The sequence below is a fragment of the Stegodyphus dumicola genome, chromosome 1, assembly GCF_044657685.1.
Source record: "Stegodyphus dumicola isolate Sdum_Otavi_A_Nest chromosome 1, ASM4465768v1".
In the NCBI taxonomy this organism is placed as follows: Eukaryota; Metazoa; Arthropoda; class Arachnida; order Araneae; family Eresidae; genus Stegodyphus; species Stegodyphus dumicola.
The window spans coordinates 9,132,845-9,149,295 of record NC_140768.1 but is presented as its reverse complement, the minus strand read 5'-3'; the positions used below and the strand labels follow the sequence as shown (position 1 = coordinate 9,149,295).

The 16,451-nt window shown below is 31.4% G+C and overlaps 1 protein-coding gene across 1 annotated transcript; it reads right to left on the bottom strand.

The window, feature by feature from the left end:
• Positions 1-3,346: 3,346 nt before the first annotated feature.
• On the bottom strand, positions 3,347-15,725 carry LOC118199620 (heparan-sulfate 6-O-sulfotransferase 3-B-like). The gene is made up of 2 exons (XM_035371512.2): positions 15,039-15,725; positions 3,347-10,398 (listed from the first exon to the last, which is right to left on the bottom strand). Exons 1-2 carry the CDS (start codon positions 15,620-15,622, stop codon positions 9,774-9,776), a joined length of 1,209 nt encoding a protein of 402 aa, XP_035227403.1. The 5' UTR covers positions 15,623-15,725; the 3' UTR covers positions 3,347-9,773.
• Between the last annotated feature and the right edge of the window lie 726 nt (positions 15,726-16,451).

Here is a 16,451-nt window from a genome sequence, read left to right as displayed (position 1 = left end):
CTTTTTTTTTCACAGCTTGAAAAGCAATAAAAATTGTTATGTTCAATAAATAGCGAAATATTTCCTTTGACAAGATCGAGTTACGTGATAGTATCTAATTTGCTGATCAATGCGATCTACACTGCCCATCGTATTATTATAATCTAAGGCTTTCCTATTTCCACATTTTTCAATTTATTTGGAACTTTTACGATTTCAGGATTATGAATTGAGCTTATAAAATTAACATATTTTTTGTCTTTCCATCGCATGATCATCATCTTACCTCTTTGATAGGCAAGTAAGTCTCTATTTTTAAGCTTTTCTCAGTTCCTTTGGTAGATCTTTTCCGTTCTTAATGTTCCAAAAAAATCAGTTTTAGATTTCAATAGCATTTCCCCTAACTCGGTAGAGTTGTAGTAATTATCCATAGTAAGGCAGTATTCTTTGTTTAATAGCGGCTTAGACAATGTGAAAAACTACCTGATTAGAAAACAAACATTCTTTTATTTTTTTCAGATATATTTGTGCCTTTATCAACATAAATTATAATAGACCACACATATCCATTATCCAAGAAAGTCTCCCTTTATACAGCAATAGACTTTCATCAATACATATGTCTTGTTCAGGTGTATAAAATTTCAAAATTTTTTTCTGTAAGTAATTTAAAATGGTACATATTTTTTTTTTTAAAGTTTTGGCTGAGGATGAGAAGAAGCAGTGTTTTTATTCCTATCAAAATGAATAAATTGCATAATAAGGTCAAACCTTCTCGAACTCGTGAGGTTAGAAAAACTAGGAGTTTCAATTAACTTTCTTTTTGACCAATACATTCTTACAGTTGGTTTAGTGATTATTCCTTGCAAAATTAATGTTGCAAGAAATACTCTGAATTCATTCGCATTAGTTTCACTCCAATGATGAGTTCGGGAATGTTCTTTACTGTTAAATTTATTTAAATTTTCAGCAGCAAAAATTTTGGTTTCAGTAACAATATGATTTACAATCTCATCAGTAAAAAACAGTAAAAAAGTACACTAGTGGATCAGAAATATTTGTCACGCAAGCTTTCATGCCCCCATCGCCAGTAAAACTAAATTGACTAGGAGCATGAGAACTTGAATCAATTTTACACCACAGTCGAACATTCGGAAAATCTTCCTCATCGCTTGAATCGTCTTCTGAGCTTGATAATACTGTGAGCAAAGTCTTCATCAGACTCAAAACTTGATAAGCTTTCCGTATCACAATCATATCTAACTTTCGCTTTTGAGCCATTTTACTTTACAAACACTCTAAAAAATGTGCCAAAATACGCACAAAAAGAACAAGGTAAAAAAGAAATTCCCCCTTCATTATGAAAAGAAATTCATGGAACCCATACTGCCATCTGTAGACAGTAAAACTAATTGAATTTCGCGAGTAAGATTCCTTTGTAACATAATCAATGCAGAATAATAATGGCAAACGAGCTCAGCTCGTCAGTGCGCATTGGAAGAAAATTTCACTACGCGAGTAGTGCTCATTTTAAACCATTTCGTTCGAAATCTTGCTCCCGAGAGGAACTCGTTTGTGCGCATTATGAAGCACGATTCGATTGCGAGCTCAACGTGTTCATAACCATCAAAGAGTTAAGCTGAAAGCATAATGGATATTTTCTTAGGACGTAAAGATTCCTTTCATTAAGAATATTTCTATGAAACTGATTTTGTATTAAGGTTAATGTAAAGGTTTAAAAAATTCCTTGCGATAAGTCTTTTGTTGCTGTAAATAGCGAACAATTAAATTTCAGCATAGGTGGAACATTTAAAAAATCTCAACTGCCTGTTTTGTAATATGCAACAAATATAAAGTTTTGAGTTAATTCTTGAGGGCTATTTGTTTATGAGGAAGCTCTGTGAATTACTTTTTAAAGTTAACTGGTTTGTGTGGACCAAGTTATGCTCAGTTTTTTAAATCAAAACTGTTTTCTTCTAAAGATTTTGTTACTTCAGACAAGGAGTCTGGTTGATTGAAACAGTAGTTTAAATACGATCTTTCTGCTCATATACCATAACTCTATCATGAGTTGTAACATTTATTTCAATACAATGATAAGAATGGAGAATCCCAAAATTATTTTCGTCATATTATGCTGTCTTATTTTAAAAAAGAAAAAATGCTAGTTGGACTGCTTGTAAAATTTGTTCTTTATACGACAAAGTGTTGTTTGAGAACTTAAGCGTGGTGATTCCGAGCTTGAAGATGATGGCACTCTGGACCCTGCATCCTCTGTATACAAGGATCTGTTTAAAGAAATATTGCTGATAATCCAAGTTAGGCAATTTAGGACAGTCGAAATATTCCAATTAGTACAGTACATGATCATTTGAATAAGATTGGATAGGTAAGCTGCTATGGTATCCTGTATACTTTTAATAGTAAATATGTTTGCTCAAGTGTATCCTTCTTTCTTTCTAACTACATCTATTTAAGAGCAGACATTTGCACGTAATTCATAAGTCTAACTTCATTAGATCACTACTTTTGGTTTATATACGTACAATGTAAGTGGTATATCAACTAGTTTGCTTTCTATTATAGGTACAATAGAAATTATATATGCAAATGAAAGATCTCTTCAATTGCAAACTTTTAGCTATTCTTGGTTTTTAATAGATCACGAGTTATGCTTGATCATATGTACAACGTAGACGGTTCACCAATGGAACTTTTATTATAGGCATAATCAATTTTTTTTTTATTAAGTATCACAGTGCCCGAGATATCTTCGATCAAAGGTGTACCGTTCCATTCTAGTATAGGTATAATGAAAATTCTTTTTGCAAATGAAAGAGCTCTTCAAATGCAACATTTTGGCTACTCTAATTTGCTTCTAACTATAACAGATTCGAAAATATCTTCGATCAAATGTTACATTTTTTAACATTAGGAATGCTAACTTCGATTCTGTTATAGGCAAAACGAAAAAAAAAAAAAATTTTTTTTAAATGATAGAGCTTTGCAAGTGCAAACTTTTGCTTATTTTCGTTTTTTAATAAGTATCATTGTTCCCAAGATATCTTCAATCGTAGGGTAAGTTGGTTATGCAAAGTGAGGATTATTGTTTTGAGGAAACAAGTTGACTAGTTTGATGGAAATGCGTATAGAGCTAGCAGCATTTTTGATGGGTTATAACTTCCTTCTGGGGATGGTTTTAAATGTAGTATTATTAACTTGTAAGGCACACAGTAATCCTTGAGGGCTCCGAGCTACAAATGACTATCACAGAGAGGTGTACTGCTCACTCTGGAAAAATTGCTAAAATGTTTCCAATGTCAACAAGTGTTCTTCTTAGAAAAATTTATTGATTCAAAATAACTACTACAACATTTACAAATATTTATTGACACATTAATAATAAAAATTAACATCGTAATAAATTATTTCTGTAAAAGACTATCACAAAATATTTCTTTTAATATGAAATTAATTTTATTAATAGAATACATTATACAAACACTTCACAGCCTGCATGAATAAATAGAAAAAATACATAAAAATAATTACATAAATATATTTGCAGTAAGTTTTATTACAAAAATGTAACTTTTTTTTTTTTTTTTTTACTTATTTGATATCTCTGTATACAAAATTCATATTTTGGTCAGCTACCTACCCAGTGAAGAACTTCGGACCCAAAACTGTCATTAATGCAACAATACAATTTTCCTACACTGATGAGAGCTTATGTAAAAGAGTCTGAAAATTGCATTTTGTTATATATGTACATGAATTAGAACACTAAATAGTTCATTCTCGAGAAACAAATTCTGACACTGAAGTGCAAAGATAATATAGTAAAACTCCAATTATGTACTAAAATATGAAAGCAACCATTTTAAGCCTTTTATTTTTGATTAAATGGAATTTATTTACTAGATTTATATGATTATTTTATACTGTTTAATTCTTAAAGAAAATAAGGAAGAAATCATTTGAAATAACAAGGTAATACATTCAAGTAACAAATCTAATGACTGGTAAAATAAATGGTCATAATACTCAAAGGCTTAAGAGGCTACTGATAAAAATATGAGATCCATAAATCTGAGATTGATGTTATGATAGAATTGTTGAAAATGATTAACAATAAAATTTATGTTTCAATGCATGCAAATTGTCATTTAAGAATATTCTGTCAAAGAGGTATCTACAATTTTTATGCAGTTTATTAAATTTTTAAAATAAACTAATTTTATTATTCCATTTGGTATAATTATTCACAATCGCCTCAATTTTCAATTATGTTTTTATAACACTCTCTCCCATCTCCAAAAATTTTTTTAAACTTGTATGATTATTTATGTTATGAGACCATATTAGATTATAGTGTGATATTTTTTTAAAAAAGTAAACCATAAAAACTTTTTTTGAAATGAAAATTTTAGAAAATATTAAAAAATTCAAATATTTCTCCTTTTTTAAAATGGTTATTGTTGCTAGTCATAAAACAATCTTGAATGTTAAATAAAAATTTGAACATTTTGAATGCAGATGAAAATATGGGAAAGGTAGACTTGCAAAATTTCTCTAGCAACTCAACTCTATTTTTCTGCAACAAACTTCTGATTAAAAATTCGGAATCTGAAAGCTTTGACTCTGCAAACCATAAGATATATACATGGTTCAAATTTAATCAGAAAACTTGGCGATGTAAAAAAAATTAGTCTCGAATTTAATAAACAAACTCGTCTATTTAAGAGAAATATGTTGCCAACGTCCAAATTAAAGTGTGTTATAATTCAGCAAAGCACAAAATATTTATTTTTTTCATGCCTTAACATGCATGTTGTCGCATCATATTCATTTGTTTGCTTTTTGAAATTGAACTCGTAATAGCTGTCAAAAAGCATTACTTTCACTGTGAAATGAGTTATTCAACAAAAACGAAAGCTGACTGCTTGATTTACACCTTAAGCACGAAAGAAAAAGGCAACACAAGCTTCAAAAACAAACGAGCAATAGGAAGTAAGACTGGAAAATGTTCAAGTATGCACTGCTTGATCTACATGCTTGCTGATTTAAAGCTAGGTGTATTCCATTATAAAGCTAATTATGATTACAGTCTTTGTCTAAGTGTGGCTGTTGGAAAAATTTATGAAATTAATCATATATTGCAGAGCCCTCAAATTTAAGAGTGAAGCACCAGGAATGTGCTGTACAGATGGAATAGTATAACTAGCCACACCACATGGAAAACCAAAAATATTGTACAGTCAAAAGTTGTTAGTCCGGACTCGTCGGGACTTAGGTGATTCCGGATTATAGATCATTAGTTTAAATCTGGTAAGATGGCATGCAGAAATTATAAAATTAAAATATGAAACCATAATTTATGAAATAAAGAACAATTATGATCTAAAGGGTATCAAAATTTACAAAAAAAAAAAAGCTTAATATTTATTTGTTTACTTTATTAAACATTTCTTTTAATGTAAGTTGTTTATGTTGCTTCGTTTTTTATGTGATAATACATTCTCTTTAATTCTATAAACAGACATAATTTCTTGTTCAGTTACAAAGTTCCGCTGTTCAAGTCCTAGAATTGCTGTGTCGAGAATACCGACTAATTTGTCAATCAAAATTCTTTCGTTTTCAATAACCTACTTATAATGACAAGGAATTTGATTTAAATCATATCAAAGATGGAGTACATCGAGATGAAATACTATATTTAGTAAGGAATTATTAGCCAAATAAAATAAAAACATCTGCCCTGAAGATAAGAATAGTGCTGACAGATCAACTTCCAATTCATTGCTCGCCACGCTGTGGCGTTAAAGATAAAGTTTAGATAAACAAACGTTAAAGTTTAGATAAACAAAGGATATGCTTTTATCCGTTTTTTGCAGCAATTCCACTTTTTGTTTAATGGACTTCGAAACATACTTTTGCTTTGTAGATCCTTTACGTATTAGTAAATATATATCAGAAATTCTATTTGACATAATCGAATGTTCAAGCTTACTTTTATAAAATTGCTCTAACAGTCTGCAAAAAATAATAAGCCGAATCCAATTCGAAGATTAAGGAACAACGTAATCTGCAACATTAACTGAATTAGATAATTTTAGCTTAGCTTATACCGTCCGTTATACATTAAACGCACATTCGTAAAGGTCTTAAGCGCATGCGCAGAAAGTTTGTAGCTTTGAGGTCCGAATTAACGACTTTTGACTGTATATCCAAAAGCACTTTAATACACAGAATTTAACACAAACACTTTCTTTCCTTTAAATAGCACTGTAACACATGCCAACAGTTGCATATCCCAAGGATTCCGACAGATATGCTATTCGAATTTAAATGTTTGCAGTTTCCTGGGCAACTCTCATTTGCAATGACCATAAACAGAGTACAAGGACAATCACTAGAAGTTTGTGGACTAAATTTGGAAAACGCACACTTTTCACATGGGTAGCTGTATGTGGCCTGCTCAAACATTGGGAAACCTGATTTATTCGTGTTTGCAACAGATGGAAAAATGAAAAAATACTGTCATTTTATAAATACATTTCAATAAATAGAATTAAAACTCAAACACTTTCTTTATGTAGCACAGCAACATATGCTGGGTAACAGCTAATTATTAATAAAAATTAAAACTGGTGAGCTTTAGAACAAACTGACTGTAGAAAAGAATAATTTAATATTACATATTCGTGCATGTACATATTAACTGTACCTTTTATCATCAAAAGACATTTAGATACTGCAAAATTTTGGATTAAAAGCCTAATCATCTTATAGTACTTCAGTAAAAAAAAATATATATACTTTTAAAAATAACCAAGTTGAATTGCTTTTACATTTTATAATCCAAGCTAAAATTATACTTGCTATACAAAGCAAAAATACCTTTAAAAAGAAGCGTTTGTCGTGGCTAAGGAAAGAATATTAAGCCTATACTTTTCATTAGAGGCTTTTCTGTGTAGGCTAATCCAACTATGGATCAGATCATACACAAATCATTTACAGTCCTTTAAATTAATTTATCAACTGGTTAAAACCATGGTACATTTATATTAAAGCCATATCAGTTACCCAGTTACTTTTCAAGAAGATTATCATTTATTCCTTTTGCTACTCCTGTACAATTCATTTACTTACAATGACTTGAATTAGCATTTACTGAGCTTGCTTCAAATTAATCATAACACAACAGTTGATTGGAATAATAACACAAGAGTGGTATGTGCCAATTCCTTGTTATCTCGCCCCTATTATTGGCTAACCAATGGTCAATGGATAAAATCACAGAACAGTCCTAATTAGACCCAAGTTCAAATCCCAGCAAATGAGCTGGGTACAACGAGTTTTCATGAATTTCCTCATGCATAACGAGAATCAATACAACAGTTTCTTTTTAAAAGTCTTTCACAAGGCATCCCAATTCAGAGGCAGATAATCCTTAAACTGTTTTGCGTTAAAATCAACCTAATATCATCCATACATTAAAACCAACAGATGCCACAAAATTTTGCACACTAATGAAAGTTTACTCACAAAAAGAAAAAAGTAACATAAGCCATGCTTTTCCACAATACATACAAGTTGAAGCAAGGTATGTGCATTTTCTGTAGGTATATACCATATTTGATGGCATATAAGACACACCCTTATTTAGGCCACACACATGTAGAAAAAGTTATGTGTGTCTAGATCTTTATTCGGGCTAAAAATAGCATTCAGTATTGAAAGTTAACCTATGTCCTTCACCTATAAGACGCAGGTAACTTTTTTGAGACCAAATTTAAGAAAAAAAGTGTCTTATATGCTGTCAAATACGGTAATTACTCCAGAGCTCCCTAACTCTTAAGCTTCCACCCCTGTTTTAAAGGATAACATCCCTGGGAGTAATCCAAGAGTCTCCCACCCCTTTTCTCTTGACACTAACCTCTTGAGAAGACTTATAAGTTGACTGTGCATTTTAATTGTCCCTTACCTCACAGATACTACTTGCTTACAAACATCTACACCTTCTCCAAGATTTAATTCCAGGCCTATCGGTAGGGCAGTCACCACTATACTGGATTTGGGTAGTTCTTTTTCCCACAATGGATTTTTAGAAGATTTTGTTATAACATTAGAAAATGTTTATTTGTTATTGTTATTAATCATTCCATTTTGTTAAGTATCCAGCCAAAACTATGAAGAAAGAAATAAGTCAATATATATAGTGCTGCAAATATAGTGCAATATATATATTGTTATTAATCATTCCATTTTGTTAAGTATCCAGCCAAAACTATGAAGAAAGAAATAAGTCAATATATATAGTGCTGCAAATATAGTGCAATATATATAGGCACTAATATAATGCTGCAAATGTATGGTATGCCTTTAATGGAAAAATATTTACTGTGTTTCCATTTTCCAGTTCAAGGAAAACAAAAAAACCATTCATACTGATTTTGTGACTAAAACTTTAAAATTATTTGAATTGAATTTTGTAAATTATATAGTGAATGTAATGATTTTCATAAAATGATTGTTAAATTTAAGTAAATGCAGAATTAATTTAGATTGAAACTTAACATTCATTAAATTGAAAATCAAATAAATGACTTCTAACTAATGCAACCCCAAAATGATAATTAATAATCAGTTGAATTCGAAAACAACTTGCTTTTGGTCTTTTCAAAGTAGAATATGCAAGTTTACAGAATGTCTACAGATATACGTACAAACACAAATTATTGATTTCAGAAATAATTTACGAATTAAAAATGAAGAAAGGATACAAGGGAATTATGAATTAACATCAATAAAAAACTAACAAGCAAACAAAAACAATAAAAATTTAAGAACAAAAGTGTAACAAAATAAAAGGTTGTATCAGATTTTAATGAAAGTTTTCTGCTACGACAAATATCATCTGCGCAAACAGTTTGAACTGGCATGTTTATTCATATTTTGTCAAATGATTTTTGGCATTTGAAAGAGACTTGCTTTAGAACACCGTGTTGTGAAATTTATAAAAAAATATCGTTATCATTAAGTACAAGGTGTCTGAAATAGAATTACCACACTACCAGATAAGAACCATCATTTCCACTTCTGTTACAAAAAGGCAGCTACAGAATGTAGAAGGTTCAAAACAAGGACTATAAGATTCAAGAAGCAGAGCACTGTGACCAGCCTACTTATGTTGATGAGGCCTGACTGCAAGAACTTGTGGAAGGAGATCAGTATGCAATCACTCGAGAGCTTGCTGAGGAGTTAGACATTAGTGCCATGTCCATTAGTTGCACTATGCATCGCATTAACAAATTCAATAACTGGATGCTGCATAAGCTGATTCAAGCATGTTCGGGCCTGCACTAATCTGCTTGAATATCAATGCGAGGATAAAATTCTGCACTGGATTGTCACTTGTGATGAAAAGTGGATTTACTTCACCAACACAGGCCAAAACGAGGGATGGTCTCGACCCGGTGAGCCCATCAGCAGTGTCACAAAGCATAATTTGAATAACAAAAAGAACATGCTTTGTATCTGGTGGGACTGCCATACGATCCAGGTGTTCAGATTGACGCTGCTAGTCAAGGAAAAACATTGAACTGAATTCAGGTGCAAAAAGGTTTCCATCAAGATAATGCAAGACCACATGTGTTAGTTTTGAACATGTTTTTATAATAAATATGTATATTTATTATGAATAAGTCAAATTGAAAAAAAGAAAGAGATGATGTTTTCACATGAGTTCTCTGGCTTCCTTAAATAAATAATAATAATAAAAACTCATATTAAACTTCAGAATCAAATATCTGATCAATTATTTCATTTTCTAAGTTAGGTTTTGAATTTTTTAAACGCTTATACCTTTCCATTAATAGAGCTTTTGCAAAATTATAAAGTGCTATATCTAGCTTATTCAAATCTTGGATCTTTTTCAGATCTTCAGTACTTATCTCGCTCATCGTCATACTACTTCGTGTCTCATTTAGTTGCTGAAATGGTTGTAAAAACTTCAAGTGAAATGTATTTTCAAACAAATACTGTGAAATTTTTTGATACTCACAGAGACCAAAAAATGCCATTCGTTGTAAATTCTGTTTGGCACTGGCAAGCATAATGATCTCTCGTTGCCTTTGGGTCATTACAGAGTGGTTGTAACAACCTACTAGTGTCAAATCACTCAACATTCTGGTCTGACGGTTCATTGCTAAGTTTGATTTACAATTCATAAATTCCTGTAGTGTTACATCACTCCAATCTTTTCCATCAAAACACGGTGGTAACTCTTCTTTTGTCGGAGTTCGACCACCGCACAAATGACGAGCCGTCTTCCAAGTGGCTCCCCTCTGCACATGCTTGTATTCGCTGAGAAAACGAGAAACTGGCTCTCGTAATAATGTGATATAAAAGTACCTAGAATATAAAAAGTGCAAAATTTAACTAATCCATCATTAATTTAAGCACATAAATCAAGAACATATTTACAGTTAACATTGATTTTACTGAACTTGAGTATCTAGAATAAAAAATTACTTGAGCTCCAATGGAAAATAATAAGACAGCTTGAGTTACAAAATTCTGTATGTTATATAGAATTTTTTAACTTAAGTGCACCAAAATTTGATGCCGGGTACACCAAAAGTCCTACAAATTTTAGATATTCATATAAAATCAGTAAGTTGCTCTCTGTGTGATTTGCACCAAATTTCTTGTAATTAACTGGAATATTTTCAAGTTAAATTATATAAATTAAAATTGTCACTGATAGATGGAACTGCACATTGGAAGCACAGGCATGGAAAGTTGCTCACCTACAAAATTTCAATTTTAAGAAACGACTTATGTTTATGGACTTTAATGATGACTCACTAAAAATCGAGGTTGGTATTACTGATATACTTGTTTTACTTCAACGGAGTTGATTTGATTAATTTGATTATGACAAAGCCCACTATGACTGAAAGTGGTTCATATACACCTTACACATGGTATGGAGTATGTGAACCACTAATGGTACAGTGGAGAATTAGCTGTTCTAGCTTTATGATAATTTCATATACAGAAGCAGATAAGGGCCAATAACTGTGACAGTGCTGAAAAACCTGCAGCAAGCCAAAGATTACATAGCAGACTTTTGTTGGTTGATTCCTACGTAAACTGTGTGTCAGTAAGGATAGAGACTCTAGAAGCACATTCAACAAGTGGTTTTAGCAGAGTCTGGAAAACAGGAAGAACAAATCTATCAAATTTATGAGCTGTGAATCGCGAACGTAGTGCTGCAATTTTATTTCTGAAAGTTGCAATCAGTGCAACTAAGTAATATCCATGTAAGTGAGAGGAATTCACTACTGCACAGTGAAAACAATTTCTGATACATGGATACACAAGTGATTGTAAACATTATTTGCTAATATGAAGCATACATTTTACTGTGTGGAAGTGTTAACAAATACAATTGAAAATGCTACAGGAGACTATGATATCACATTTGCTGAAATGAATATGCAAGATGGTGCACCCCTTCACGTAATAAATCCCGTGATGCATTTTCACATAACAGCACTTGAGAAATTGATGTTCTGAGAAACTGATTACAGTCAAAAGTCATTAATCCTGACTCGTCGGGACTTCGGCGATTCCGGATTATAGATCATCAGTTTAAATCTGGTAAAATGACATGCAGAAATTCTAAAATTAAAAATATGAAACTGTAATTTATGAAATAAAGAACAATTATGATCTAAAGGGTATCAAAATTTACAAAAAAAAAAAAAAAAAAAAAAAAAAAAAAAGCTTAATATTTATTTGTTTACTTTATAAACATTTCTTTCAATGTAAGTTATTTAAGTTGCTTCGTTTTATGTGATAATACTTTCTCTTTAATTCTATAAACTGACATAATTTCTTGTTCAGTTACAAAGTTCCGCTGTTCAAGTCCCGTAATTGCTGTGCCGAGAATACCGACTAACTTGTCAATCGAAATTTTTTCGTTTTCACTAACCTCTCTGTCACCTTCTTCATATCTTTATCCATTTCTTGCAGCAATTCCACTTTTTGTTTGATGGACATCGAAACATACTTTCGTTTTGTAGATCCTTTGGAAGCTCTAGCATCGGAAATTCTATTTGACATAATCGAAAGTTCAAGTTTACTTTTATAAAATTGCTCTTACAGTCTGAAAAAAGTAATAAGGCAGATCCAGTTCGAAGATTAAGGAACAACACAATTATCAACATTAACTGAAATAGATCATTTTAGCTTATAGCATCCGTTATACATTAAACGCGCACGCGAAAACGTATTCTGCACTTGTGCACATGCATATGCGCGGTCGTAAAGGTCTTACGTGCACACGTAAATGCCTATGCGCATGTGTCAACGTGGCGCATGCGCAGAAAGTTTGGTACTTTTCCGTTTTGCCGGGGCAAGCGATAAAGTCGCCAATAATGGTACAATTGATGCCAAACGAATATTCTCACTGGTAACCTTTTACGCCTCATTCAGATAGTTCAGTTTTATGTCTAAGGCCATTTTCGGTAATTAAATCAATTAAGATGCAATCACAGCGCTTACCCGAAGCCGAAAATATAGAAAACGTAAAGTCAAGGGTTTTAATTCATCAATTCTAATGAGAATGCATTAGCGAAGTAAAGCACTGCAGTTTTACATAATTTCTGAGTAAGCTATTCGTACGAATTGAAGTATTTCTTGCATTTAAACTTGTGTTCCAAATTAAAATTTAACTTGAAATTAATGTAGATAATTACTGAGAGCATTATATTTTTGTAGAGTAGTTTACGTGCAATGATATCGCTTGGGGTCACGTGATATGAACCGGCGAAACAGGATGTTGAACCATGAAAGCATAGTAAATTCTTAAATTAATGTCTTTTTACAAATTTATTGTCTTTATTTATTGGCTTTTTGTAAAATTTTAAGCGATATTAAAATGTTTATGCCTTAAAAAAAAAAAAGAATTTTTAGAACTAACATTTTTTTAATATTTTTTTATGTGTATACTGTATGATGTCGCCAATAAAGTCTGCTTGGCGAGATTTGCGCCAGCGAAACAGAAAAGTACCGAAAGTTTTTAGCTTTGAGGTCCGGATTATAGATCATTCCGGAATTTTGGTGTCCGAATTAATGACTTTTGACTGTAGTTGTTTATGCTATGCTGCCTTGCCTCTTCAGTTAGAGACTTGATGGCTTTAGATTTTTGGTTGGGGCTATCTGATCCTTGGGTGTATACCAGCAATCTGTCATTCCTAAGTCAATTAAAAGATGCTATACACAGTGAAATTATTTCCACAAATGCAGATATGCTCAAAGCAAAAGTGAATGCGTAATCATTTGCTCACAAAATTTTATTTCCAGTGCTGGATACATTGACTGTTTGCAGCATGAAATATTGAATAATAAAGCAATTACATAGCATTTAAACTAGAAATTTTGAGTTAATTTTTTTTCCTTTTGCTAAAAAAAAAAAAAAAAAAGTGAACTTATGGCATGAATTTTGATGCAAGCTGCATTTTTATGCAACAAATCTTCCTTCTTTAAAAACTGAATTAAAGCGAAATAAAATTGCCCTGGTTCACATGTTAAAAAATTATGTTAAGACATTATTAAAGATGAAGCTTTTACAGATGCTTTGCATCATTAGCTGAAACCACAAATCTACAGAAATCCTACAAGACAATTTGAACTGCCAGTTGTTTTAAAGCAGCCATCAACTATAGATAAAAGCTGCAACTAACTTCCCACAGTCCAATCACAGTCAACAGTCAAACCATTCTTTCAGATCTAGCTGATGAAGCAGACCGGCCACATAAGAAAGTTCTGATTTTAACAATGTTTTAATGTAGTTTTATCATGTTGTTTTAAAATAAAGAATAATAAAAAATAATACATACATAATCATTTAAATTGCTGTTTACTAACAAGGTTTTTACTAAATGCACTAAAAAACCAATACACACACACATATAAATACACTTATATATCTTAGCTATCTCAATACTGAAGGTGAAATGGAATTTTAAAATAAAAAAAGTGACAGAATCAAAATGACATATGTATGAACAATTAATTACACTAAATTCATTCAAATCTCTTTGACAATTTTGATTTAAAATAAATCATTGTTAACAGCCCAAGAAATTTTAATCCAACTGCCATGAGAGCTAAAGATTATTTTTCACATTTTAGTGTTTTTAACTTTTAAAACCTTGTGACTCATGGGGGGGGGGAATACAGGTTTTATTATAAAATTTTTAAGGTTAGAGTTGACTTTAGGGTACCCCTTGTATTATTATCGCGAAATTGTTGTTTCATTTATTGCCAAGTTGCTGTCTCATTTATGACAATCTGAGTAGTTGAATGCTATGGAAATCCTATTATTATGTAATTGGTTGCGGGGAATTTGAATCATGGGAAAAAATTTGGAAAGTGTGTGCTGGATTTTGGGTAAGTTTGAGTTCTACATCTTATCAGGAAGTAGTTTAAAAATCCATGACCATCTTTTAACCATAGCGACAAGCACCAAGAGTAAACTAAATAACAGCTTATAAAATAATAATAATAATTAAAAAGCATATATTTTTCAGGAACCATTACGAAAGTACAGGTACCAGTTACGAAATTACAGATTACAAAATTGTAATCTGTAATTTCGTAAACAATGTTAAAAATGTGTAAACAGTATTAAAAATGTGCCAATTCGGAGACATGATTGTTCACAGAGGCTTCGGTGTAAAGAGAAGAAAGACGGTGGTCTTCTGAACGGGTCCTAAAGGCGAAACTCTTTCATGTCTCCTTTTTCTCCTCTTGCTAATGGCAGCTGTGCGAAGGAGCGTTGCATGTGAACGGGGCTTTAATGAATACAACAAAGGTTGAGATATGCAAAGGTTTTAAAGAATTCACTAAATGGAAAAACAGAAAGGTGAGATGGAATTTAAGAGGTACAAAGGACAATAATTAACCCTTACAATGCATTACATTTTTATTGTTCTAGTTCTTAATTTCAATTTTATTTTATACAGAAATTTACATCATACCTTCGTTTGGAAGACTCTTTTTCAGTCTGATCCATAGCACTGTCAACACAATTAGTAAGTTCTGTCCAATCTGCATGAAGACCACATTTCCAACCAGTAGAGTATCTGCTAAATAACCACAATTTGTCTTCTGAATGTGGCCGGGAACATTTACACTTCTTACGACCTTTTTTACATGAACATGGTTGTTCAAGTTCTAGATTCTTCACAAGATGGCGACCAAATGCAGTACCTCCAGTTTTCTGAATATGCAAAAATACAATAACGTCGTTTACTTCGATATCAAATTCAAAGTTTGGTTCTTTCAACATATCTTCAAAAGACAATTTACTCTTATCAAATTTATCGGAACTTGTAATAAGAGGATGGGAGAGAAATGACACCGGCTTTCCCATATTATCAACGACATGCTTCAGATTTAATGAATTCCAATTTCTGGAACTTAAGTGGGAATATGTCCAACTTTTAAACGGGCAGGCTAACTCTGTACACACATATTCCAGTGAAATAATACCAACTACAGTCACAATAATACAAGCTACAAGAACGTATTTATAGCGAAAATAACTTCTCAATACGTCCATGTTTACATAAATTTTGATTTTGAAATAAAAAAACAAACATGTTCTCACTCAAAACTTTAACAGAGTTTACCACACTCAGTTTACTTCGAAACTAGAAGCGCTGTTTCGGTAAAAACTATTGCCAGATAAAAAAAATGGTATTTGAATTAAAACATTCAATGTCGTCGCAAGACATGATTAAACATTATTTTCTATTTGTATTTATTTAAAAAATATTATATAATTCTAGAAAATTAATTATTAAAATATTCTTATAATATATAACCTTTCTGCTACGATCTTTACATTACTAATTTAAAATTTAAACATTAATTGAATTTAAATATTTGTTATTTAATATCTGACTAATGACTTTTTATATGTTTATTAAATTCATCATATATAATTTTTGTACGTGGCTGTGGGTTTAATAAGTTTAAGATTCAGAAAATCTTGAGTAGGCACGAACATGTTGAAACTAAGGCTCTACTTGAAATTATTTAAATTTTGCATTATCGAATTCCCATTTTTTAAAGTTATGACGATTTTTTTTTTTTTTTTTTTTTTTTAATTTGTGCTTTTTAACCATTCAATGAAAGATGTTTCTTTAGTATTTATATCTGGCAACCATGGCTGTATTAAAGTAAACAAGCAGACGATAACTATTGTCAGTAAACATTCTAAGAGCATTTTATTACACGTCTTATTCTTAGAATATATTCTTAACCTAATATTCTAACAAGTAAGAATTAAAAGCTACTACTTGTTCATGAGTTCCTGTGTGTTATTTTCTAGAAAATATATCCATCTTTAGAAATGTTTGGCAAACGAAAAAGTGAAACTGAAGTCA

What these genes read in the sequence shown, in the direction of transcription:
- LOC118199620 (XM_035371512.2), bottom strand. Translation starts at nt 15,622, where the DNA reads ATGGACGTATTGAGAAGTTATTTTCGCTATAAATACGTTCTTGTAGCT. An exon ending in AAAGAGTCTTCCAAACGAAG is followed by an intron (nt 10,399 to 15,038) that starts GTATGATGTAAA and finishes TTTATATTCTAG; the next exon opens with GTACTTTTATATCACATTAT.